At 28.6% G+C, this 27,158-nt stretch overlaps 1 protein-coding gene across 4 annotated transcripts; it reads right to left on the bottom strand.

The window, feature by feature from the left end:
• Positions 1-2,272: 2,272 nt before the first annotated feature.
• Positions 2,273-24,998, bottom strand: LOC136080535 (uncharacterized). 4 transcript variants are annotated; one of them, XM_065797338.1, is made up of 7 exons: positions 10,814-10,915; positions 10,536-10,627; positions 10,013-10,372; positions 5,065-5,328; positions 4,690-4,877; positions 3,738-4,491; positions 2,273-3,126 (listed from the first exon to the last, which is right to left on the bottom strand). In XM_065797338.1, exons 3-5 carry the CDS (start codon positions 10,325-10,327, stop codon positions 4,746-4,748), a joined length of 711 nt encoding a protein of 236 aa, XP_065653410.1. In that variant the 5' UTR covers positions 10,328-10,372; positions 10,536-10,627; positions 10,814-10,915; the 3' UTR covers positions 2,273-3,126; positions 3,738-4,491; positions 4,690-4,745. The 4 variants fall into 4 exon arrangements, with proteins under 4 accessions (XP_065653410.1, XP_065653409.1, XP_065653408.1 ...); XM_065797337.1 differs by having other exon boundaries at positions 3,758-4,491; XM_065797336.1 differs by lacking the exons at positions 2,273-3,126; positions 10,814-10,915 and adding an exon at positions 24,867-24,998 and having other exon boundaries at positions 3,642-4,491.
• Between the last annotated feature and the right edge of the window lie 2,160 nt (positions 24,999-27,158).

Genomic DNA, 27,158 nt, shown 5'->3' with positions numbered 1-27,158 from the left:
AAAAACATTCTGAAAAGCAATGCTGTAATGTTTTCAAATCTGCAAAAAAATATATTTTACTAGATCTTCACGACCCACATTTTCCATTTAAAGAATTTTGTATGAAACAATTTTTAAAGTTAAAAATGTTTAATATTTTAAAATGAACCAAGTTCATAATATAATACTATAATAATACGGAGGAGGTGGGGGAGGGTAAATGTTTATATATATATATATATATACAAAAAAAAAGATGCCGTTCCTGCACCGTTTTTTTTCCACCTCATTCTCATTTATTTGTTTTGAGTTTATAAATAAGCAAGTATTATTTTTTAATACTATTATAGAGATTATAAAAATTACATTAATTACATCAACAATAATACATAGCAATTAATTACATTAACAATATAGTTTTTTTTTAGATATATAAATAAATAATAATATGGAAATAAATAATAAAAAATGCTTATGAAAAACATGTAAAAAAAAAAAAGATGTGGAAAAAAGATTCAACAACGTGGTAGAAAACCCAAGAAGACCAATGTATCTTTTGAGCAGACTCATTTCAGAGCTTTCCAAAATACCAGCTGTCAACAAATTTCACACATTTCAAGATGACATTGCCGATATTAAATTCTTATTACATCAAAATTATATCCTTTAAGTTGTTTAGGTATAAGTCAACAAAATCAAATATTAGTTGCTCCATGCAGAAAGGAGGGTATCAGCTAAATTGTAAACTTCCTGGTGCAAAATGTGAGATAGGTATCTATCTCATCTATTACTACTTCTTTGACAAGATTGTCTTGTCAAAGAAGTAGTAAATATCTGGTGCAGAGCGTGTTTTCAAAAAGACTCCTTGACGAAAAGTTGGACCATTACAGATAAGATTGAAAAGCTCAACAAGAAATGTAGAAAACCAATAGATCTTAAAAAGTAAGATTTTCTCAATATGTTTACAACAATTATTTTTTATTTAGACCATCAACGTCTTTAAAATTTGTGAATATGTAAATTATGTCTTTTTTATTTCATATTAGATAGAACTTCTCTTCAAAGAAAGAAAGTCTTTTAATTCTCAAAACCGACAATAAAAAAATTCAAATGAACTTTTGACATGCAAAAATATTGTAATGAAAAGTCAAAGCTGAACACATGCCTATCCCGAGGATATTTCTTATTTTGAAATAAAGAAACGATATAATGATATAATCATTAAAAAGAACACTCATTTGCATGAGTTTTTTTGGGTAAAACAACTCGTAATTTTTTTCATACTTGATCTTTATATACAAGATATATTGTTTATATATATATATATATATATATATATATATATATATATATATATATATATATATATATATAAATAAATTAGAAGATATATATATATAATTCTAATTTATATATATATATTAATTATATATATATATATAAATTAGAATTATATATATATATATATATATATATATATATATATATATATATATATATATATATATATATATATATATATATATATATATATATAAATTAGAAGAAAATCACTTAACAAAAGTTTATTTCATTTAACATTGCGTTTCATCAATAAAGACTCATCAGAAATGCATTTCTGATGAGTCAACTCCAGAAATAAGCTAATTATGGTTACAAGGAAAAGAAGACTGTTGACCTTTTAAAATTCAAAAATTATTCTAAAATATTAAGATTTGGCTTAGTTTCTCTTCATCTTTGAATTCAAAACCTTTAAAAATGATCAGATACCAATTTTCAGTCATATTTCTCTACTAGAACTTAAATTATTCACACAAAAAGTATTGCTATAAAATCTATCATAGAGAATAGAAGCCAAATAAAGAAATTTTTTGCCTAAATTTCAAAACGACATATCTTTATAATGCTTTAAGAAACCAAAACCATCTTTTTTATAAAGATAGCCTAGGATCACGTACTTCATTTGAAAAAAAAATCGAATCCATGAGACTTGGGCAACTCCGGGAATTAATGAAAGCGCAACCCATGATAAAAGAACAAAAAATTTGAGGGGCCATTTTAAAATTAAAAAAAAATTACTATCAAAAAATTTAAATTTCACTATTTTATCAACATTTTTGAATTCAGTATTTTGTTTATTGATAGGTACCATTGATTGATTTTTGAAAGAAATTTGAGAGGGTGACTGAAAAATTTCATTTTTTTGTCTCACTTTTACATGGAATTACCACCCTATTATCAAAACAATTCATTCTTATAAAATTTTTTATCTTTATAATAAAAAGGAAATCTCTTATTATAAAAAAAAATCATATTTTACTTTTTTATAACATACATTAGTGGTGAATACATTGATTTAGGAAAAGGGGTGTGTGCCATCGTGTTTTATTATGAGATCCTCGCTCGTGAAATGCAAAACTAAATTAAGTTTAATATGATTAACTAGTGTTATTACACGTTGCTAGATAAACTTGTTTTCCTGTAGAAAAAAAATTATATTCTAACATAATTAATTAGTTTTTCTAATTAGAAGATTTCACGAGCGTCTACAGAATTTTTAAAATTTGTATGGTTATATTGTTCCCATGCATTCACAATCACCAAAAATCTTTGACAATGTATGCTACATGTAGTACAAGGTTAGCAAACAATAACTCACTAAAATTAAAAGCTTAGCAAACAATAACTCGCAAGAATTTGAAGCTGACAAAGTTGCAACTTTTCTTTTCTTAGTTTTTAATGATGGTTCTTGAAATGATAATATAGGTCTGCCGAGTTGTTTATTTTTTCTATCCTTCATTAATGTGGTATTAAAATCATTTTCAAGCCAATCTGAGTTCTTTCTAATAAACTTTGCACCCGTTAGTTTACTGTGAATCCATTATTTACCATAATCAAAATAAATAAACGAAATTGAATCTTAAACTTTTCGCTTTGAAACTCCAAATCTTGTTCTTTAATAAAGTTATACAAGTATACCGTCTTCTTTTTGTGTATCGACAGACTGTTGAGTCAATTAAATTGATGAATTTTGCTTCTTGTGACACTCATTAAGTCTTAATAAAAACAGCAACTCAATATCTAAAACGAGTAGCCACAACCAAACCAACCAAAATAGATTATTAAATCGATTTGATTTGACAAGCGCTAAATTAATAAGAACAAAATTTAAATTAGGATAACTCTCTCTCTCTCTCTCTCTATATATATATATATATATATATATATATATAAATATATATACATATAAATATATACACAGTAAATAAAAAAACCGTTATATTTTTAAAAAACATAACGGGAGTTATCCTCGCACATAACGGTTAATTGCCGTTATGTTTAATACTTAATATGTATGAAAATAACATAACGGTTTTAGCGTTATGTTTTTTCATAGTAAAATTGCCTTGAACATAACGGTTACATAACGCCAATTAGCCGTTATGTGAGAGGAAAACTCCCGTTATATAACGCGTATTTTACCGTTATGTTTAAAACCTGATATAACGGGTATTTATCCGTTATGTTATAAATTATAATTATTTATTTTAAAGTAGGTTTTTTGAAACGCATGATTAATAGCAGAAACTGCTAAATAAACAAACAAACTAACCTTGAGCATTTTTTACGTTTATAAAAGTTAAATTAAAAACTAAAACAAATTTATGCAGTTTTGTTTCCTAATATATTTATTTTAAATTATGTTTCATTATCGTGAAAATTATTTACAAAATAATCGAAGAAATTAACTTATTAACATTTATTAATTCAAAAATACTTCACATTGCTGTGAAAAGATTGCAAAAGAAAAATGCATTTTTTAGATAGTAAAGCCGATTGTCCAAAGCCGCAAATATCTTGCAAACAACCCAGAAGCTGCCCAAAACAAGAAGGATATGTCAAATCTAGCAAATAACAAATGGCCATCAAAACAACCACCATTTCACATGTACTGATCAAGGGCTGAACATCCATCTCGACACCTCTACGACTCCTTACTCCATATTCTGTTTTATTATAGATAACTTGTGGACCATACAAGCTTGGCACTCTTAAGTATTCATGTATTGAATCACACTAAAATATTATAAATACGAAATAAGTAATGCAACCATAAAAAAAACAACTATTATTAATACATTAAATGGATTTGAATCAATTTTAAGTTTATATTTTATAGAACTGGCTTAATACTAAGTAAAAAAAACAAATAAAACTTAAATCAACTTTCATAAACAACTTATTAGTTATCTTCTTAGAAATAAGTGATTTCTGGAACAGCATTAAACTTTCAGTATGAGTTTGCGAATCAGGAGAAATCCAAACCAACATCTTTTGAATCTTCAGAGACGAGTCTTTAAAAATAGGGTACAAACGAATCGCTTCTTCCAGCATCAATCCAGGAGCATATGTAACTCTTTTTGGAAATACACTATAAGTCTCGTTATTATAAAGATGTCTGTTTAGAATTGACAGTGTTGAAAGCGATCGCTTTTTCTTATTAAATTCATTCTAGGTGAAAGAAAAAGTTATACATATTCTTTATTTTAAAGCTATTTAATAAAATAAAGTAACGAGCTGACACTTAATATTAATTATAATATTTCTAAATTTTTTGCATCTAAGTTTAATAAGTTAGACTATAATTTCTGATATTAGAATTAGAAATCATTTTTATACAAAAATTATTAAACACAGAAAAAATCTTACTACAACATCCTGTAATAGCTGTTCTTTATCTACAACTGATTCGGACAAAATTGGATTTACTGCTCGGCTGCTATTATGATGGAACTATTTACAACAGAAAAATGAGGAAATCGCTTTACCTTTAAACTATGACAATTACTAAATTGTCTTTGTCGATAATTATTAGGCAACTTTTTGAACAAGAAATCCTAATAGAAAATTAGAAAATTAAATAAATTGAATCAAACAATTTATGTATGCAGTAGCAAATTTGAAAATCTGTAGTAAAATATAAAAACAATGGAAAAGAAAAGAGATCAAAAAAGTATATTAAAATAATAAATATTACAAATTTTAATTAAAAAAATATCATAGTATCAAAGACGTGATTCTTACCCAATTATGGCTGGAAGAAGGATATAAAGAAATGCTAGTAGACTTTAACTTTGCAAAAAATATTTTTTGTAAGAATATTTTATTTTTGATATTACTATGATTAGGCACATGCGAACAACAAAAAGCTAATAAACAAGACATTAGCTCTCTAGATATCACCTTATCTTCAATAGAAAACTTGCTGCTCAGAAATAGTCTTATGTGAGGTGGAAAAAAATCAATGAGAGTTTGTTTAATTTCACCATCGAAAGGGATTCTGTTAATCTAAAAATTTATTAATAATGTCAATATTAAAAACATAAAAGGAATAATAAAAAACATTTAGTTTCATCTTGTGAAAATTGACAAAATAAAACATGTACACCTACTAAAGACAGTACACTGTCTAATAAAGACAGTACACTGTCTACATTTACAATACTAAAGACAGTACACTGTGGTCTACACTGGATTTTTAGATGTTTGAGTTTTGACACTTACAGGCATTGTGCAAACTCCAAACTTTTGTATGTTTATGCTTATATCAAAAAAGAATGTTTTGCAAAGAATTGGGGTGATTGGAGCTTGGGAACAAAAAAACCTTAATTTTTGGGCCCACCCGGCCCTTAACGTAGGAGCAACGAGTTTATAAAATATTTTCTTTACTATTTTTATCTAAATTTATATTCATCAACAAATTTCAAAATTCGTGCAATAATCTTTTAATTTTCAAAAACTATGAGCATATAAAGTTTTAACCCCCCTCAATTTGAGGGGGCTGTAAACATTGCAGGGTCATAAAAACTGAACACTAAGAGATTATTGCATGAAACTTGAAATTTGTTGATGAATATGAATTTAGATAAAAATAGTAAAGAAAATATTTTATAAAATCGTTGCTCCCACATTAAGGGCCGGGTAGGCCCAAAAATTAGGGTCTTTTTGTTCCCAAGCTCCAATCACCTTAATTCTTTGCAAAACATTCTTTTTTGATATAAGCATAAACATACAAAAGTTTGGAGTTTGCGCAATGCCTGTAAGTGTCAAAACTCAAACATCTAAAAATCCAGTGTACACCAATGAAAGTTGACAAAACAAATAAAACAAATTAGACTAAAGCAACCATATTTATTGCAAATAATGTAAACTTTTTATAAAATTACTTTTCTTTCAATGCAACTATATGATAAGGACTGGCAATGCTGCATGTAGGAGTATTTGACGATTTTAGCTGGCCAAAATTATTTCTCTCTTTTTAACAGCTGAAAACTTTACCATATGACAAGAAATTGTAAATTAAATGTTTTTTGTACAAATCCGAGCCAGTGGCGTTCAATAAAGGGGAAAGATGGGTACTTTAGGGATTACATTTTTTTCTATTCAATAGGATTTGAGGAAATAAAAGATGTTATTTTTCAAACTTTATTATGGTAAATAACATACTATATTTTGATATTTAATTAGATTCCACTTCATCATTGTCAGAATATTCTTCATTTTCGTTGTTTTCAGTGTCATAATCTTGGACTTCTCCAGAAAGAAGCAATTCCACAGCTTCTTTTGAAAAAGGCTTTGTAAGTTTGTGTTTCTTTGTGTTTCTGTACTCCCGGAATGTTTGTTTTTGGCTTTGGCAGCCTCTTCTGACAATTGTCCAATTGGCAAAAGCGCATTCTCTACTATATCAGGACCATGTACTAAAACTTTATGCAGAGTTGGAGTCATTGGACACCAGGGGTATAGTTCAACATAAAGCTTTGCAGTATCCAAAGTATACTGTCTGAACTTTTCTACATCAATCTTGTGGCCACTGGAAATTACTTCTAGGATAATTTTCATTCTGGAAATTAAACGAAAGTCTACTCCAGTGATATCTGCAGATGTTTCCGGGTCGTTGAAGAATCTCCTGCTTGTGTTGCCGTTATTGGTATTCCCAAATCCAACCTTAGGTATGTCTAATGATTTTTTTGTAGGTTCAAGACTGTTGTGATAGGCTTTTTTATACTTTCCCGCTCGTTTGGGAGATGTTTTAAGATCTTTGAGGATGGTTGCAGCACTTCTTTTGCAACTTGTTGTCAAACAAGTTTCAGCTGCAAAAACAATAGCTTCTGGTTCCACATCTTTCCTGAGCTGTTCTGTTTTTCTCCTCTTTGAATGTTCACTAGAATCGACAAAACTTTTTCTTGGTCGTCCTGCTGATGATGGAGTGGATGGGGTACCCGGTATTTGGAAACTCCCTTGCAGCCAAGGGCCATGCTTCTTAATAAATATTTCATGAGTTCTGGATAAAGACGACCACATTTTTCTAAAAATAGCTTTCAACCTTGACATTTGACGCTTGTATACTGTTTTTAGTTCTTCGGTATATTGATTTCTTGATAACAAATTTTGATCAGCTAAGTCCATTTTTTCATTGAAGTTTGGAGCCTCCTGCTGCTGAATACTGTTGTAGAAATCCAAACGAGAGATTGTTTGCATTCCTGATGACCCATCAATTCGTTAAAAAAATGCTAAGTTTCATGGTACATAACTTTTGTGGTAATTAATATTTCAAAACGGTAGTAAGAGTAAATAATGTACATACCTGTCATAGATTCATCTATGATATAACACTGTAAAACTTCTGTTGTAAACACTTGTACACAGCTTCAATAAACACCACTAAAATCGCTCGTAAATAAAATAGACCACGCAGATATAGATCGGATATTTAACTAGACTGTGTAGTTCCAATTACTACTTTTATAACCAAACCATTAACTGCTCATTAAGCAACCATTATAGAGAGATAATAAGGGTAGGTAATTAAGTGGGTACGGCCACTTTTAATAATTCCAATTTTGGCCAGCTAAAATCGTCAAATACTCCTACGTGTGCTGGGGGTACAACATAGAAAAAATCCCCTTCTTTAAAATAAAATGCTGGCCAATGAAAAGCTAAGCCTTCAGACGCAATAGTTTTAAAAGGAACAGCGTTGTCCTCAACAGCAGTAAAAAAACCTCGTAACACATTGTAAGTAAGGCACTGAAGCTGTGAGGTAATAAATACTGTTTTTCTCCTTTTACTTTTATTTCTTTAATAATATAAGCAGAAGATTGAAATCCATCATGAAACCATAAAGAAGATTCAGGACAATATTTAATACCATTAATCCGAATGCAGGTAACAATATTTTTTTTTAAAGTAACTTGATTTAATTCACAAAGAACTCCATTACTAATTTCTCCAAAAGAATTATAAAAAGATGCAACAGTGTTTAAAACCATACTCTTCATAGCACTATAAGACATATTTTTGAAATTAAAATGCTTAATATTTTTTATTACTTAGTGTTTTCTCTCAAAATCCATACACATGTGGTATCGTAGTGGACCAAATTGTCTGGATTGCTGAGGATAATGAATAAGAAAATGAAGCTTTGGTATAAACTTATCTGGATATAAATTCATAAAAAGAGTATGGTGGGCTGCAATTGCTTCTTCTAAAGAGATGAAGTAAGCCTCAGTGGTAACTGGAGAGAGACACATTTGAAGAATATGCAGCAGCTTAATAAGACATAAGAAATGACAGTCAATAGTGATACTTCTTAAAAAAATTGGTAAAATAGGACAAATAGAAAGAACTTAAGCACTGCCAAATTTCCCCTTAATAACCAAATCAACTATTACATGTGGTTTTTCACTGTCTTTATGGTATTGAAACATTTTTAAAAAATTGTTCAAGCTATCTATTGTAAAAAAACCTTTCAAAACCCCATGATTCAAGTAAAGTTCTATCTGCAAAGGTATTACACCTTCTAACAAATCATGTACTGGGTCAAAAAGAACTTGCTTTGTCACATCAAATTCCTTAATTTCAAATAAAATACTGTTAGATTGAACGCTATATAGTTTTGACCATTTTAAACGTTCAACTCTGAGAAGACAAGGATTATCTAGTTCTTTGACTCTTATCTTGTGTTCCTCTAAACTCCTTACTTTACACTGAGAATGTTTATTATAAGCTAACATTTCTGACCGGGTCGAATTACCCACTCTACAGCACCTCACAACTTTCTTGCTAAAACCCTCTTTAAAACCAGCAATTGCATTGCAAATTAATGAATCGCCAATAAAGTGTTTTAACTTTACAATGAATTTTTTACTGTTAGCATTAGTTAAAGTTAAGGAATCAATCAATGATAGTTCATTTAGAGATTGTACCAAGTCAAGAAGAAGAGATTTCATAAAGCTTTTTACCTTAACAGATTTAGAACCAGTTATTGCTAAAGGGAATATTGAGAAAGATTTACTTGAACAGCATTGCGGAATGTTTAACAACTGAAAATATAAAACCCACAACTTGTGTTTTCCTTTAAATTTGCCTATTGGATTAGCTAAATCATCTGAATACAATGAGATAGATATTTCTGAAGATTACTCTAGAAACATATCATATTCATTTGATGTAAAAATAAACTGAAGTATTTCTTTAAATGGAATAAAACATCCATGTAAACTATTTTTGGACACTAACTGAATTTGTGGCATTTTAAAAGCAGTTTGAAAATATCTTGTTCTAAGATATTCTGATGATAGTCGTTTACAAAATGTAGAAATCTCTTCGTTTTGTGATTTATTATTAAAAATATTTTGCAAGTTTGAAAAAATAATATTGACCACATTTTCAGAGCATCGATATTTTCCTCTCAAATGAAGAGCTAATGCAGCAAGTTGATCTTTTCTATTCTCATTCAAAAATTGAAAATCGTCCGGGGTTTCAATATTAAAATCAATATTATTATTACTTCAATTTCAGTATCAAAAGGAGCAAAACAGTTTTTATTGTGAAGTTTAAAACCTTTAAAACTTTTAAATTTTGAAAAAAAGTTTTCACATACAACTGAACCTTCTTGACCATGTACTTTAAGATCTGATATTATTACATATTGTTTACTTGTTTGAAAACTACAATTAGAACAAGATAAAATTACTTTTTGAGATGCAGGCGGTTCAGCACTTGATTTTGGTGGTTCAGCAACTTGTGCAGCAGTTGATAATAAACTTGAATTTTGCAATTTTGAAGACACATCTAAATCCTCAAGTACATATTCATAATTGGAGTCTTGGTATAATGTAGATTTAGTTGGAAGTTGAGGAATAATGGATTGTTGGTTGTGAAAATCAAATGAAACAAGATCAGAGTAACTATCTACAGCAGAAAAAACAGCTTTGACAGGAGAAAATCCCTTTAAACTTTGAACTAAAGTGCTGAGCTTATTATGTTTTAGAATCAACTTCACATCCATTCCACATGATACCACTTATATCACTGTCACTAAACTTCTTAGAAGCTAAAAAAGTATAATTTTAAATTAAATAGCTCAACTATTGTTTTTACATTATGTAATATTTTGAATATTATGAAGACAAAAATGAACTGTGAAGAACTTAAAGATTGATATAAAAAAACGAAGATGAAATAAACAAAGAATGTGCATTAAAAAATAAGCTTACCATTAGTTAAAAAGTCTGCAATATTGCTATTACTAGCAAGAACAATTTCTTTCACCAAGATACTTGACAACAATAGCCTTTATCATTTTGAACTATTAATTATTGTAGAAATCAGTAATGCAGTTATTATTACTTAGAAAACTTAAATTATACAAATAATATATTTAACATTATTTAACACTTGCAATATAAAATAAAATTAATTTTAAAAATAGTAATATGTAACATATAGTAAGTATTAAATAAATAGTAGTAAAGAACATTATTAAGCAACATACAAATACAGTGAACTCCCAATATCTTGAAGCCTCCAAGGGACCAAGAAAATAGTTGAATTAGAAATACTATTATATATATTTAATAATTGAAATATAATATCTACATGTGTATATATATATATATATATATATATATATATATATCTATATATATATAAATATATTCTGAATAATTGACTATTATTGTTATTATTATTATAATAATAATAATAATAATTGTTTAGTTTTCACTTTATATATATATATATATATATATATATATATATATATATATATATATATATATATATATATATATATATATATATATATATATATAATATTAAGACGAAGGAATTTTACCAAATGAAGCCAATATTAATAAAAAATCTATCCAGCTTGTAACTAATAATGTAAAAAATAAAAAAATAAAAAGTGGTGTTTATAAAATTAGGAAAAAATATAATGGAGTTATGCAATTTGAAAACCCTGAAACGATGAAGAAACTAGCTGAACATATTCATGAAGAAATAGGCGATAAAGTGGTTATACACAATCATGATCAAGATAATAAAAAGAAACTGATAAGATTAGAGATGTCTGTTCGAATAATGAACTTGGCTTTAAATCAAAATAATGAGCAACTTGAGAATGAAATTGTAGAAGAAAATGAGATCTCATTAAATGTATGTAACTATAGCTTGAAAATTGTGAAGAGAAAATTCATTAGAAATAAAACAAGTGAACTGATTATCTTCGATGTTGATGAACAAACACAAAATTACATAGAACAGAAAAAAAATTGCAAATTATCAGTGAATTGGCAAGTAGTGCAGATTCGTAATCATATAAATGTCATTGTTTGTTACAATTGTCAAGGCTATCGACATATTTCCAAAAACTGTAAACATGATGAACCTACCTGTAAATATTGTGCAAGAAACCATGAATTTTATAATTGTGAGTACCAAGACAAATTATGCATCCATTGCTACTTGTTTAACAAGGAAAATAATACTAATCATCCATGTGATTATTTTGCACATGGGAGACAATGTCCGATATTCAATGAAGTAAGAGAAAAAGTTAAGTCAAGAATACAATAGCAACCAAATTTAACTAGAGAATTTAAATGTGTTTTGTTAAATATTGGTGGTCTTATTGAAAAAAAAATTGAAATTGAAAAATATTTAGTGGAATATAGGCCTGAAGTTATTGGTTTAACTGAAACACATGTTACAGATATATATTTTGATAATGAAATTAAATTTGATCATTACTCATCCAAAAGTGTATTATCTTCTAGTACACATACTGGGGGGTGTACACTTTTGATTAGAGAAGATATCAAAATCTTGGATTTTGAACAAATTGTAGTAGAAATGAAGTGGTGGGTTATGAGTGTTTTGCTAAGAGTTTTAAATAAAACAATTTGGGTAAGCTGTGTATATAGATCACCTTTAAGAAACAATCACGTTGAGTTTATAACTTTTAAGAAAAGTGGATGAACGTAATTGAAAATAAATATAAAGATATCATAGTTATGGGTGACTTTAACTTTAATATTGATCCAATAAGAAACGTAAATAGCTCACCTTATTCTGAAAGATTCATTGAAGTAATAAGAAAATCAAGTCTAAGAATAATCAATAATGATACAATCCCTACAAGAATTACTCCAACTTCAAGTACAGTGATAGATCTGTTTATAAGTAATTTACCCCTTGAAATTATACAAAATGAATCACATAAAATCTCAGATCATGAAATGGTTGTGTCTAAGTATCAATACAATTTAAAAAAGAATTGTTATGTGAAAAATAAGCTACTTCGTTCTAAAGATATTAAATTATATAACAAAATTAACTATAATAAAATAAATCAAGAGTTGGTATTTAAATTTAAAGAAAACGAGATGGAATTTAGGAAACTAAATTTCAATGAAATGACTGAACAATTCATTAATAGTATTCAAGAAACCATAAACATGGAAACCCAAACAAAAACCATCACAAATATTATTAAAAATTTCCATAATAAATTGATGAACGATCCAAAGTTATTGGGAATAAGTAAAAAAGTAAATTTAGAGTGGAGTAAATTTAAAAACAATGAAATTACTTGGTTTAAGTAAAGAAAGTTGCTTCAAACAATTCAAAATTTATAAAAAATTAAGAAATATCAAAACCTACCTATTAAGAAAATTGAATGCCAACTACTATAAAACTAAAATTGAAATGTTTAAAGATTGTGTTGCAATGTGGAAGACTTTAAAAAATTTAACTGAAACTAAATATAAAGCCCAATTTGATATTTGGGAAGATGTCAAGTTTGAGGATTCAAGTGATAAATCCATTGCTAATAAATACAATGAATTTCTCATTCAGAGTATTATCGATATTGAAAAATCAATAACAAAGTCGAATAAATATGTGGCTGCTGATCACATAAAAATACCTTATCATGTAAAGGGAATGAATGAATTCAGAGAAATTTCTAAAAACCAACTAGACAAAATAGTAATTGATTTAAAAGACAAAAAAAGTATGTGTGAAGATATGAATGTACCAATTTTTAAAAAAGTCTACCCAGTCATTAGTTTAAATTTGCTGAACATAATTAATTTGTCTTTAAGAACAGGTTTTGTACCTAAAACTTTGAAAAGATCTACTATAGTGCCCATACCGAAAGTGACATCTCCCAAGTTACCACAAGATATGAGACAACTAAATATGTTAGCAGTGTATGAAAAAATACTTGCACTATGTGCACATATACAGTTGTCTACTTATTTTGAAGAGAATAAGCTATTTAATGAAAATTAATTTGGATTTAGAAAAAATCACTCCACTCAAGCAGCAGTTCAATTACTCATTTCAAAATGGAGGGCAGCATTGATGATGACATGTTTGTCATCGCAGTTATGTTAGACTTAAAGAGAGCATTTGAAACCACCAATAGGGAAGTATTGTTTAAAAAATTAAAGTGTTATAAAGTGGGAGGCTTTGTTCTACAATGGATTGAAAATTACTTAACAGGAAGAACTCAAAGAGTAAGAATTGGCAATCAGTTATCATCAGAACTACTCTGTGACATTGGTGTGCCACAGGGGTCAGTGCTAGGACCCCTGTTATTCATAATATACATGAATGATATTAACAATTGTACCAGATATGTAAACATCAACCTCTTTGCAGATGACACATTAGTTTGCATTGAAGTTACCTTCAATGCAAACTAATGTGTCATCTGCAAAGAGGCTAATGTGTCATCTGCAAACTAAGTTAATTACGAAGAATCTATGATGAAATTAAATTTAGACTTGGATAGCGATTCCACGGCTTAACAAAAAACATTTGACGTTTGACAAAAAACACGTAATTTTCATAAACTTTGCTCTGTTATATCTTTTTGTATGGTTAAGCCAGCGCCTTGAGGTTTTTTGCATCAGTTAGCGTTACTCAATTTCTTTCCAACCATATATAGAAATACTAAGCTTTGTATGGCTTCGTTTATATATTACCCATATCTTGAGACCACTTTTCATAAAAAAACTTGCCGCGGGAACGTTTTTTTAAAACAAAGCTTTTGAAGGTAAGGATTCCTAAGATCTTAAACACACCTAATTTTTATGAAACTTTCCATATTTATTAAGAAAAGGACGGGGAATCTAATGAAATCTGGACGTTTTTTAACATTTATACAAAAAATTTTAGTTCTCAGCGTTTAAAAACTTCAAGGTTGATTTATATTAAAAAAAAAGTGTTTTTGAAAAACGTCCAGGTGGAAATTGCAAGTTTAGTCTTTCCTTTATTTAAAACAAGTATTTACTTAAGTTTACCTAAAGAATTGGTACTTAGGATTTGCATATATAAATTATGTGTATATATATATGCTTTTGTTCGCGTATTTAATGACGTTATCTGTTTTGATTTTTGCGTTCGTTTTGGTTAGATTATGAAAATTAAATTGAAAGTGAAAGTATAATTCTTAAAATTTTAATCAAATGAAAATACATCTTTTACTTTTTCCCAGGTAAAAGGTCTGCATTCTTCAAGAAAGTTAAAATCTTGATTTTTACTATTTTAACTACAGGTTGCTCTTATTTAAACTGTTTTTTTCAAAACAAAAACCTAAAAATAGCATTCAACAAAAGCTTATGAAAATGGAGTTGCGTAAGAAATTCTTTATATCTTTTTATATTTATTTGCCTCTATTTGTTTGTTGATTAAATACTATGAACTCTTGTAATAATTATTTTAATTCCTTTTTTTTAGGTGTTGACATTAACAATAGTCTCACTAAAATGGTTGTTCCATCTATAAGTCAAGAAAGTAAGTCAAAATTATAAATTAGGAATACTGTAGCACAAATTTTTTTCATTTTATTAATTCTATTTATTGAAACCAAAATAATCCACCCCTTATTTTTCTTTATGTCACTTAAATTAAGTTTAATTTTAATTTTAGTATCTGACACTGTTATGGATTATCTTAATATTATTGGAGGCATTGTATCCCTCAAAAATCCAGATTTGGCTTTAACCAATCGCCATTTTTTACAAATTTGTAAAGAAAAAGATAAATTTAAGTTGACATGGCCAAATCTTTCAGTATTTTTTACATCCTTGTTTAAATACCCTATATCTAGAGTTATGCTGATCAAGTGCCTTCAAAAGTCAAAAGATTTTATTGCAAAAGTAAATCCTGCCAAAAATTTTGATTTAAGAAAGTATTTTTTAAGCTCTGCTTTATCTTTTATTGGTGATTTTCCGGATGTTGTTGGTTTGTCATCTTCTGATGCTTGTTCTACCCCAACTTCTATCCACAATAGTGAAATTGTTCCATATCAAATTACTGTTTCTGTATGATTTTTTGTGTTCTGTTGTATACACCCCTTTAGGAAATGATTCTGAAAATTTTCTTCTTGAAGCGCAAGTTAATGAAGTGAATCTGCCAGTTTCCAATTCAGATAAAAAACTACCTATATTATCAGGTGATTTGGCCTATCAAATAAAAAAATACAAACAGAGAATTAATCATCTTAAATTACAAAATAGACAAATTAATAAAAGATGTAATGAATATAAAAGTTAATATCAAGCAATCTTGTCAAAATATAATGTCAGAAATGTCAACAAAAGAGAAGTTAGAAAGGATTGTAGGATTAACCAATTGTTGCAAAAAAATTTTAGGTTAGAAAAAGAAATTGATTTGGCTAGAAAACGTTCACAATCAGATAGACAAAAGGCATGGTATTTTAAGAAAAATTGAAGACACTGTTTTGAAAACATCTGATAAAACGAATGATTCAATCTTAAAGAAGAGTTTAAATTACTTTGAAAATGTTTCAGAAGAGCTGAAGGAAAGAGTTAACTTTTTTGAAAAAAATGTAATTGATGTTTTTGAAGGAGGTAGATATAATGATGAAGTTCGCTCTGTATATTATGACCTTTTAAGTAAAAATGTTTCTGTTAACAATGTTGAATCAGTTATCAGAACTGCACTACAAAAAAATGGCTGGAATTTCATGTGGCACACTTCCAAAAAAATCTTTGGCTGCTGAATTTTTTAGTGAAATGAACCTTTTATCAAAAGCACAGGTTAGAGAGGCTATATTGAATAGTACACACAATGTTCTTCATACAGATGGCACAAAGTATAAGTTTAGAGAGATTAGTAGTTTTCAAGTCACAACGTCATCTGGAAGCTACACGTTTGGGATAGAAGATATATTTTCAGGCGAGGCACAATCTTATTTTGGAGAGCTAAAAAATTTACTCAATGATATGTCTTAGATATTTTCTCCTGAAAAGGAAAACTATGAGGATGGTCTTCGGAAGCTTATTTTTTCGTTCAAATCTTTGATGACAGATCGCACCATAGTTAATTCAAGTTTTTTTAGCCAATTTAAACATTGGAGAAAAGCAATTTTGCCTTTTGTTGTTGAAAACTATGATCTACTTCCTTTAAATGAAAAATTAAAAATTTCTCAAATGCATCATGTTTTTTGTTGCTTACATGTTATCCATAATTTAGGAATAAATGCAGAAAAAGCAATCATAGAATGGAAAAAAGTGGTTGAGCAGGAAGGTAGTGTTCATGGTGATTTTATAAATTCTCAAAACTCACGTACCTTTGATATTTTGTATGAACTTTCAAAACTTACAAGCTATAGACATGGCGATCAACGGAACGGGAAAGCTGATGAATGGAGGGCATTTTTGCGTAAAAAGTTTTCAAAAAATTTTATGGTTTCATTTCTGCATCATCGGTTTAACATTATATTTTTACTTGGTGGAGCAACGTATTTTCATAAAGATCGTCTTAAAGAACTTGTTTTTAATCTTGATGGTTCAAATTTCCTTCATGAATCGATTAGGCATGATATTGACAACATAATTTTTCATGCTTCAACCAGAGCTTTGGGAATTTTTAATAAACTGATATCAGGACTTCTTTTTCGTATTATTGAAGAGGATGGTCATATTTTTTCTTTAAATACCGTTTGGTCGCAAATGTTTAATTATTTTGTTTGTTGTTCTTCTGATGCATCAATAATGTTAAGTGGTTCTACATTTTTTGATGTCAAATATCTCACTAAGGATGAATTGTTTGATTGTTTTGTAATGACCCACTTTTGGATGCCTTAACACAATGTCTTAAAGTTATACGTTGTTCGTGTTCAGTTATGATCCAGAGTCAGTTAAGAGACCAATTGCCTGGAGGGAAATATCACAATCCAGATGTTGGTGTCCTTGAGGAAACTCAAAACTGTCCGCGTACTAACGTTGTGTCTGAACGTGACTTTGCTTCTTATGACCGCAGGTTAAAAATGAAACCTATCATGACAACAGTAGCTGCAGCTGGTATCATCATGTTTAACAATAACAAAACAGCTGATTGGATATATGGGAAATCCCAGGAAGAATTGGCAAGGCTAGTTTTACTAGCAAGGCAAAATAGAAAAGGATATATCAGAAAGTACAGAGAAAAAAAGCAAATATATTGCAGTACAAAATCGATGAGATGGACAAGCGCAACTTAGAAAAGGAAATAAAGGAACAAAAGGCAAGCGAAAAAAAAGAGTTTTTGACAACAAAAATTGGGAAGGATGGTGGTTTAATTTTGTGAGGATTTGGAGCAAATCTTAGGTACTGAAAATGAAATTGTAATGAAGTTGCAAAGACAAATTAAATTTCAAAAAAAGTACTAGAGCAAACATTTCCAGAAAAGTGGCTACAGTTAGGAGAAAAGGTAAAAGGTGAAAATTACAAAAAATTTGGTATAGAGGCGTTAAAAAAAAACCTGCTATCAATTTTTAAGTTTTTAAAAGATGTTCCAGAACAACGAGCAAATAAAATAGAATGTTCAGTCATCAGACAGAATAATGAAAGACAAGAAATGTTGTTAACATTAAAAAAAAAGGTCAGATTAGAGGGTGACACTAGATTATTAATGGAAACTAGAAAAATAATAAGAGCAGGCACATCCAAAGGAGGGGTTCCAAAGTATTTCCAAACTATTTCCAAGTCTTGGAAATAGTTGCTACCTGGTTTAGTGGAAATGGACTGAAACTGAATGCAAGTAAGGCGATGGGTATGCTGATAACAAGCTCTAAAGTGAAATACTTGAGTATCACTGTAAAATATCCTAACATATATATCATTTTGGAAAATGAAAGAGTTAAATTCAGTGAATGTGTCAAACACCTGGGTATTAAAATTGACAATATGTTGAAATTTTCTGAACATATTAAATATATTGCAGAAAAAATTGCTAAGATTACTGGGTATTTTACCAGAGTTGATAAATATCTGACTAGGTGGACAAAAACGTTAATTTTTAATACAATTATTGCACCTCATTTTCAATATTGAGCTTCATTATTCTTAGATACAAGTATAAATGATATAAAAATACTTCAGAAAAAACAAAACAAAGCTATGAGAACGATCTTGAAATATGACTGGTTCACACATAGTAAAGACATGTTGGTTCGATTAGACTGGCTATCTGTTAAAGAAAATATTCAAGTGAAAGTATTGACATTTATACACAATACAATTCAATTACAGAAAATGGATGCCTTCCAAGAATTTTGTAAAATAAACAGTGAAATGCATAATTTTTGCACAAGAAATGCAGCAATGTATCACTTAAAAATTCAAAACAAGAAAAGTGGACAAAAGTCAATCCTTTGCAACGGTATAAAATTATACAATAAATTACCGAATGAATCGAAGTTGCTAGACAAGAAAGCATTCAAGAAGTTAGTTGTGAAACGCATAAAAAAAAAGGAATGTTTGTAAAGAGTAGTTTCGCGGAATCTGAACTCTCTTTATTGTGATTTTTATTGTGATTTTAAATAGCATTTAAATGAGCTAAATATATATTAAATAAATAAAAATAATATATATATATATATATATATATATATATATATATATATATATATATATATATATATGTATATATATATACAGTGGCGGCGTTAGGATAGGGCCTGGTTGGGTGATGGCCCAGGGCGCTGAATATAAAGAGGCGAAACTAATTGGTTATTTTACCCTTTGCCTTTTTTTTGAATGGGGTTAAATTGAGCAATTGGGCGCCGTAGAAATCTCGCCCAGGGCGCTGGTAGTACTAAAACCGGCACTGTATATATATATATATATATATATATATATATATATATATATATATATAGATATATAGTTTGTTGGATTTAGGACTAGCGGTAGGAAAAGTGTGATTCTGACGCAAACAAATAAGGCACTTTTAATGACTTTTGACTTTCGTCCAACCTTTCCGTGTTGGACGAAAGTAAAAACCATTAATTTAATTACAAATTAATCGTTTTTTAAAAAAACCACAAAAACGCAAATTTAATTGACCAGAATGTTTTTAAAAACATTCTGAATGTTTTTATAACATTTTGAATGTTTTTAACAATATAAACAAAGTTTTAATTTTTATTTTTTTTAATAAAATGTTTTTATTTTTATTTTTTTTAATAAAATGTTTTTTTTCTGTAAATCATGCGCGGAGTGTTGCTACATCGACTATCTTATAGCCTGACTCGCAAGGGAGTGCTGCTACATCGACTGACAAATAGCCTGACTCGCAAGGGAGTGCTGCTACATCGACTGACAAATAGCCTGACTCGCAAGGGAGTGCTGCTACATCGACTGACAAATAGCCTGACCCGCAAGGGAGTGCTGCTACATCGACTGAGGGTTTGGTTGGGGCAGGCAGTCTATCATTATTAAAAAAAAAAAATTCCGGTCTTGCATTTTAATTTTTACTTTTTGTCAACAAAATATCGAAAAAACTTTCGGACAACATCTAAGGGTTGTATATATATATATATATATATATATATATATAGTTCTATAGTTTGTTGGCTTTAGGAAGAGCGGAAGGAAAAAAGTGATTCTTACGCCAACACATACGTCACTTTTAATTACTTTTGACTTTCGTCCAACATTTCCGTGTTGGACGAAAGTAAAAACCATTAATTTAATTACAAATTAATCGTTTTTTAAAAAAACCACAAAAACGCAAATTTAATTGACCAGAATGTTTTTAAAAACATTCTGAATGTTTTTATAACATTTTGAATGTTTTTAACAATATAAACAATGTTTTTATTTTTATTTTTTTTAATAAAATGTTTTTATTTTTATTTTTTTTAATAAAATGTTTTTATTTTTATTTTTTTTACTGTAAATCATGCGCGGAGTGTTGCTACATCGACTATCTTATAGCCTGACTCGCAAGGGAGTGCTGCTACATCGACTGACAAATAGCCTGACTCGCAAGGGAGTGCTGCTACATCGACTGACAAATAGCCTGACTCGCAAGGGAGTGCTGCTACATCGACTGACAAATAGCCTGACCCGCAAGGGAGTGCTGCTACATCGACTGAGGGTTTGGTTGGGGCAGGCAGTCTATCATTATTAAAAAAAAAAAATTCCGGTCTTGCATTTTAATTTTTACTTTTTGTCAACAAAATATCGAAAAAACTTTCGGACAACATCTAAGGGTTCTATATATATATATATATATATATTATTGTTCAGTAATACGTTAAGTATGAGAAAGACTATTATTATTATGTTTTCCGAATTTTTTAATATTTTGTGCAAATAAAAAGTTTTGAGCGCAATTACAGATTTTTCGTTAGGTAAAATTTCAAACGTAAAAGAAAACCAAAGTGGCGCCTAGCGGCAGCCAGATTTATGTAATTATTAAAGAAAATATATATAAGCGTTAAAATATCTGAGTATAAAAGCAAGATGTAGCAATAAAAAAAACATATTGTCAATTAAAAGCAAAAGTTAGACTTTAAAATATAACATGTTAAGCATATTTGAAATTGCTCTGTTAATTACTTACCAATTTTAGCCTAACGACTTTTAAAATCTAGAAAATATATAGAGTTATAGTATAACATTTTAAAAAGCGCAATATTTAATGTTATTTATTTCCATAGAACTTTTAAACAACATTTTTCTCTTAATAATTTTTTTTTCTAACTTACATTCGCGTCTACTTCAACCACAGCATTAGTATATTAAATTTAAGTGTATATAAACGGTTTTAAATTGTTTTATAATATCTTTATAATGGTTTGAAACCATTTAGACATCAAAATTCTGATTTTGGTTTTTATACTTTTGTCCAGTCACTGGCCCACTGTGTGCCGGTAGTATCCAGGGAGCTAGAGGGGTACCGAACTTCCTTACTCGCAACCAAAAATGCATATTTCGTCCATAGTAGAGCGTCTTTTTTGTGAAGTTAGTCATTTTTATATACAAAATGATATTCAAATTTTAATAAAATTAATATATAATACAAACTTTATATTCCGATAGTCAGAAAGTCCTTAAAAGTATTGTAGTATTTTATAAAGATGAAACAAGTGTAAAAAAGAATGTGAAGACGATTGCCAATATATCCTAGAATTATACCTCGTGGCAGTTTTTTATTGTGTAAAAATTTACAAAGCCTTCAGGATCAACATTGCCATCTTTCAACCTTATTTTGTTCATTGCTAAAACAATTTTAACTGCCATACAATCGTATCCAAATAATTGGCAAACTTCTATTTTAAGAGACTGTAATGCGGAATGACAAGAAATAGCTATTGTTTCAAGCGGGTGGAAATGACAGTTCAGCTCATTCAAACTCTTGCCTCAAGTTTCACAACTTTTAGTTATGGTAAGATGGTTTGCTGCAACTCTGTGTGTCATTGTGTTTGGTATATTTGAGATAATTAACTTACCACATTTGTCAAAAGAAAACGAGTGATAATCTCAATAAATTAAAGCCGTATGATCCACTGCGTTACATATGTGTTTTTGATAGTCATCTGATGTACCTCCGGATAAATGGTCCAAAGCAATGACTTGAAATTTATCCTTTGATGTCAAGTGAATGCTGTTGATATGGGCACCTTCTTGTGTTGGTACATCAAACCCAAGAGTTAGATTTTAGTTACCAAAGGCCTATTCTGCAGCTTGTAAGTCAGATAACCAAGCTCACGAGCCATTTGCTCAACAGTAATGCGCTTGGGAATATACAAAATATCAACACTAAAATGTTGTTTAATTTTCTCCAATAAGAATGGAATATTACCCGTTGGCACATTAGACAACAACATGCAATAAATTAACACCTAGTTTGTAATGCATAAGACTTGCTATCTTCTGACGTAGTTGAATTTGCAATAATTTTCTCCTCTATCTGGGTTATACCATTTTCTAAACTAGCTAATGCTGTTTTATTTTCTCTAATGATTTTTTTTTTTTGAGGTTAACTTGTCTTAATTTTTCTTTCTCTAATTTGTATAGCTTTTCTTGTATTTACAAGGTTGTGAATATGTCTACTGTAATAATATGTTTGCAATTTTTGTTTAAAGTCTCTAATTTCTTCTCTTAAAGGTTTTTTAATACCTTCTTTTCTTTTGACATTTTGCCTCTACACTCAATTAATATGACATACTGGTTTTTTTATTGCATAGGGCTCATTGCTAAATGCAGCAAAATGATCGGAATCTCTTTTAAAGTTGCGAACCCATTTCTTTCCCATTTCGAACTCATTTTTTTGTTGACAATGAATTGGACATCATTTGTGCTAATGCTGAAGCCAAAATACTTGTTGACCTGTTTAGCTGTCTCATTCAAAAGTTCTCCAGTTTTAGAAAGAAAAAAAAAATAGTATATGTTATCCTACACTGATTTATTGTTTCACAAGGCAGAGTTATTAACAAGGCCAAAAGTAGCAAGACCTAGGCCAAGGCCACACGTTACAAGGCCGAGGCCAAGACCAAGGCTAAAAATTACAAGGCCAGAGACAAGGCCAAGGCCAAGAGTTTTAAGACCAAAGACTTCAATTTTTGCCTTACGTTAAGACGAATTATTAAAAAAACTGTAAGTAGCAAGTTCTGTGACAATAAAACCACATTTTGTAAAAATAGATCGAGGTTATGCGCAAAATTCAACAAAGTCAATAAGAAAATATGTATTTTTTTAAGGTTAAGGCCAAAAGAATCTAGGCCGAGGCCAAAATTTTCAAGGCCAAGGCCTCAATTTTTGGCCTTAAGGCAAGGCAAAGACCAAGGCTAAGGACTAACAACTCTGACACAATGCAATGCGTAGTTAGCAAATAAAAACTCTTTGAATCTACAAAAAAATACAAAACAATTTCTTTTTGGGCCCATGTTACCATTCAATATATACCAAGTTAGTCAAATGGTACTACTGTGCAATTTGAAATCTACTCTAACAAGAAAACTATAATAGATAAGAGAAAGTCTTAGTGTAAAAAACAGCATAAAGGGTGCATGAAAGTAGCACAAAGGGTGAAAGTAGCATAAAGGGTGAAAGTAGCATAAAGAGCATGAAAGTTGCATAAAGGGTGCATGAAAAACAACAAATTTTATAAGTTGCTTTGTCTTAGTTCTAAATGTGATTTTTAGTTTAAAATAACAAAAGACTTATATTTTTTTTGAACAAAAACATTTTAAAGGTGCCCCAAGACACTAGGGTAGAGCTTTAAGACTTATTTTCATTATATAATATTTCCTAACATTCTAACACTTCCTTAATATTTTCGTTATCTAACATTTCCTTTTCAGCTTTCTACTTAAAATAAGTAAAAAAACAAAAAAGAAATATTAGATTATGAAAATGTATAAAAATAAATAAATTTGATTATACTATAGTTAAATAAGTGTTTTTTTTAATTACTCAAAGACTTATAAAAGTAACTAAATATAAAAATACTAACTCATCTTTTCAATAATTTGTCCATCTAAACAAGAATAAAACAAAATATTATTTTTCACTTTTTTTAATTTCTATCCATGTAATGTCCACTTTAATCGTTTCCTGCCTGATTTGTTTCGTTGACGATTTAATAATTAGATTTAATCAGGACACTTAATAAAAGATCACATAATAAAAACTAAAAAGGTTTTTGAAAAAATAACGAACTAACTGAATTACCATTATATTCTTTTTTTATCACTTTTTCTTTTGCTCATTTTTCTATTTAAAATTTGATTATATTATCATATTTAAATCTGAAATATTATATGCAAATTAAATTCTTATCACCCCCTCCCCCTTCTCCCATATTTAATGCAGAAAGATGAAATTTAGGTACCAAAAGTGCTACACAAATTAGGGTATCTGCTACTAAAAATAAATTGATGAAACTTGGCAGATGCAAAGAAAATGTGTAAACTTAACTTAGTGAAAGGTTTAAAAAAATAAAGAGCATATCTTCGACATTTACTGATTGCACAAAGTACAACAAAAAATTTTTTATTAATAAATACATTTTAAATAATCTTCATTGTAATTCAAATATACAAATTAATAAAGTTTAATTCTTCTAGTTTCTGAAAAATATTTAATATATTTAATATATTTATTGTTAATATATAAATCTATAACATAAAACAACAAAATATGTTTTTTCATCACTGGTAAAGTACAAACTTCAAAAAGCGTGGCACAATATTTTAGCATAAATATCAATTCCGTAAAACGCAGAATTCTACGTACCTTATAAATGCCAATTTTGGCTTCACTTTTTTAAATACAAATTTGTAGCTAGATATCTAGTTATTCTTTATATATCATTGGTTAGAATTAAAAAACACTAGTTACCATTTACAATTTCCAGTACAATGTGTGCTTTTTTGTTTCCCATCTCATTATTTGATAGCAATCGATCTAAATTAACAATAAGAAATATAAAGGTAATACCAAACAATATATTTATATAGAAAAATGTGATTTAGTAATAATAGTTAATAGGTATTATTTTTAATAATAGGTATTATTTTTAGGCATTAGTTAGCTTTTTAATCATTTATCATTTTAAGATTTATTAATAATTTATTAATTGAAGATTTTTTTCGATTTGTTTTTTTCAAATATTTGAATTAAATAATAAATGCATTTCTCTAAACATTCAATAAAGGGTAATTCCATATGAAATCATCCAAAAAAACAGTTAAAATAATGTTAGCATTTTAGTAATTATCTGAAGCAACTTCAGCAACTTTGATATATAGTATCTTCGTAATGGCTTGGGGAAATTTCCTAAAATTTGGTATCCCAATAGATTTTTACTTGCGGAATCCAAAAAGAGCACCCTCAAGACTTGATTGTCTCAGGAAAAGCCTTGTATATCTAATTTTGTTCAAAATTGTTGACTTGTAAATTCATGATTTTTGGAGGTAAAATGAAGACTGTGTCCCAAAATCCCAAATAAAAAGTTTAACTGTATATCATTATTTTATCTTAGGTCTACTGAAAAAAATTTGATTCATCTATTGTTGCTCTAAACTTGATCAAAATTTGCGTTTAAAAATTGTGTCTTTTTAGAAAAATTTAAATTTTATAACGAAAGCAATTGAAATGTTTTTTAAAACATTTATTTCAATAAAACGTCAAATAGTATTATTTATTGACTAGTTTAGGACGTCATAGGTCAAGGGAGGGCCAAGGGGCCTCTAACCAACTCTGCCCCTCCTCCATCTGCCTGGATTTTTTTTAATACATTAAATGATATAATAAATAATTTTTAAAATTCAATTTAAAAACATAATTTTTTTTAATTCAAATTTGAGAAACAATTTTTTTTCATTATTTCAATTCAAATCGGTGAATGCTTACCTCTTAATATATCAAAAACAAGCAAATAATTTGTTTTGCTCTGTTTAAAGGTTGTCCTTTACTTGTTTGTATTTTCTTAAAGAATGGTTGTGAACTTTATTTTTTTGGCAGGTAATATTGTAAATAATAAACATATTTAATATGGAGAAATATGACATTGGAATAAGTCTTAACATTCATTGCCACAAAATTGGATTTTCTAGAAAACAAGGTTTTGTTCAATCCAAAGATCTTTCTTGTGAAAAACAAGAAAAAATAATATGGCGAGCAAATTTAAAGGAAAGATATTGTTCAATAAGAATTATATGTTGTTATCATTTCCATTTCTATGGAAAATATTTTGAGAGAAAAATTACAAAGTGTTGCAATCCTTTTGGAACAAACAAGGAAAGTAAAAAAATTGCTATAAAAGGTAATCTAATATTAATTAAAACAGAATTGATATGGATATTAAAAGAAAAAAATTTTATTATTTATAAAAATTTTTGTACTTTCAGTTATTTTAAAAACTTAAAACTAAATTTGTTTCTTAGGTAATATAAATATTTCCCTAGATTTGACAAAATTTTTGCAACAAAATAATGTTTATGTAATCCCAGGTTGAAAATTCTACAGTAAATATTACAAAAAAGCAGTAGAAACAGATGGAGATTTAAATTTACAGGAGAAATTTACAGGAGAAATACCACTATAGAATTTCTTGAAATTTCACCACTCAAACTAAAAAGTCTTTCAAAACACAGCAATTGCCTGCAGCAAAACAAAAGTTTGAGAACACTATTGACAGAGTTGCAAAAATGGTCTCATTAGCATATAACATTAAAGAAACTTCTTTAACAACAGAAATAAAAAACCCAATTTCAAACAACATTAACAACGACCGTGATTTAGACATTTTAACATGAGATAAAAATTTTTTTTGACTGTATCGCCGTAAGATGCAAATGTTAAAATTCACACCAAAATCATGGTCAAGTACAAAGATATCAAGCTACTTTGAAGTGTCTGAGTATCTTGTTCGAACTGCAAGAAAAGTTAAAAATGAGCATGGAATTCAATATTAATATGCCATTTTTTTAAAATATTGTTTATTTGCCGATTATTTATCGGTAAATAAACAATATTTTAAAACGGACCCTTTGATGTTTTCAAGCGTTGCACTTCCATCGTAGT

The sequence above is a fragment of the Hydra vulgaris genome, chromosome 05, assembly GCF_038396675.1.
Source record: "Hydra vulgaris chromosome 05, alternate assembly HydraT2T_AEP".
NCBI lineage: Eukaryota > Metazoa > Cnidaria > Hydrozoa > Anthoathecata > Hydridae > Hydra > Hydra vulgaris.
Note: the sequence above shows the minus strand (reverse complement) of the source record. Positions and strands in the feature narration are given on the sequence as shown.

Bases quoted from the DNA above. Each gene is read 5' to 3' on its own strand.
- LOC136080535 (XM_065797336.1), bottom strand. From the start codon at position 10,327: ATGGATGTGAAGTTGATTCTAAAACATAATAAGCTCAGCACTTTAGTT. The intron at 5,329-10,012 runs GTAATTTTATCT...ATAAATTTTTAG, and splicing joins AACCGCCTGCATCTCAAAAA to ATTAACAGAATCCCTTTCGA. The intron at 4,878-5,064 runs GTAAGAATCACG...ATTTTCTATTAG, and splicing joins CTTCTTCCAGCCATAATTGG to GATTTCTTGTTCAAAAAGTT.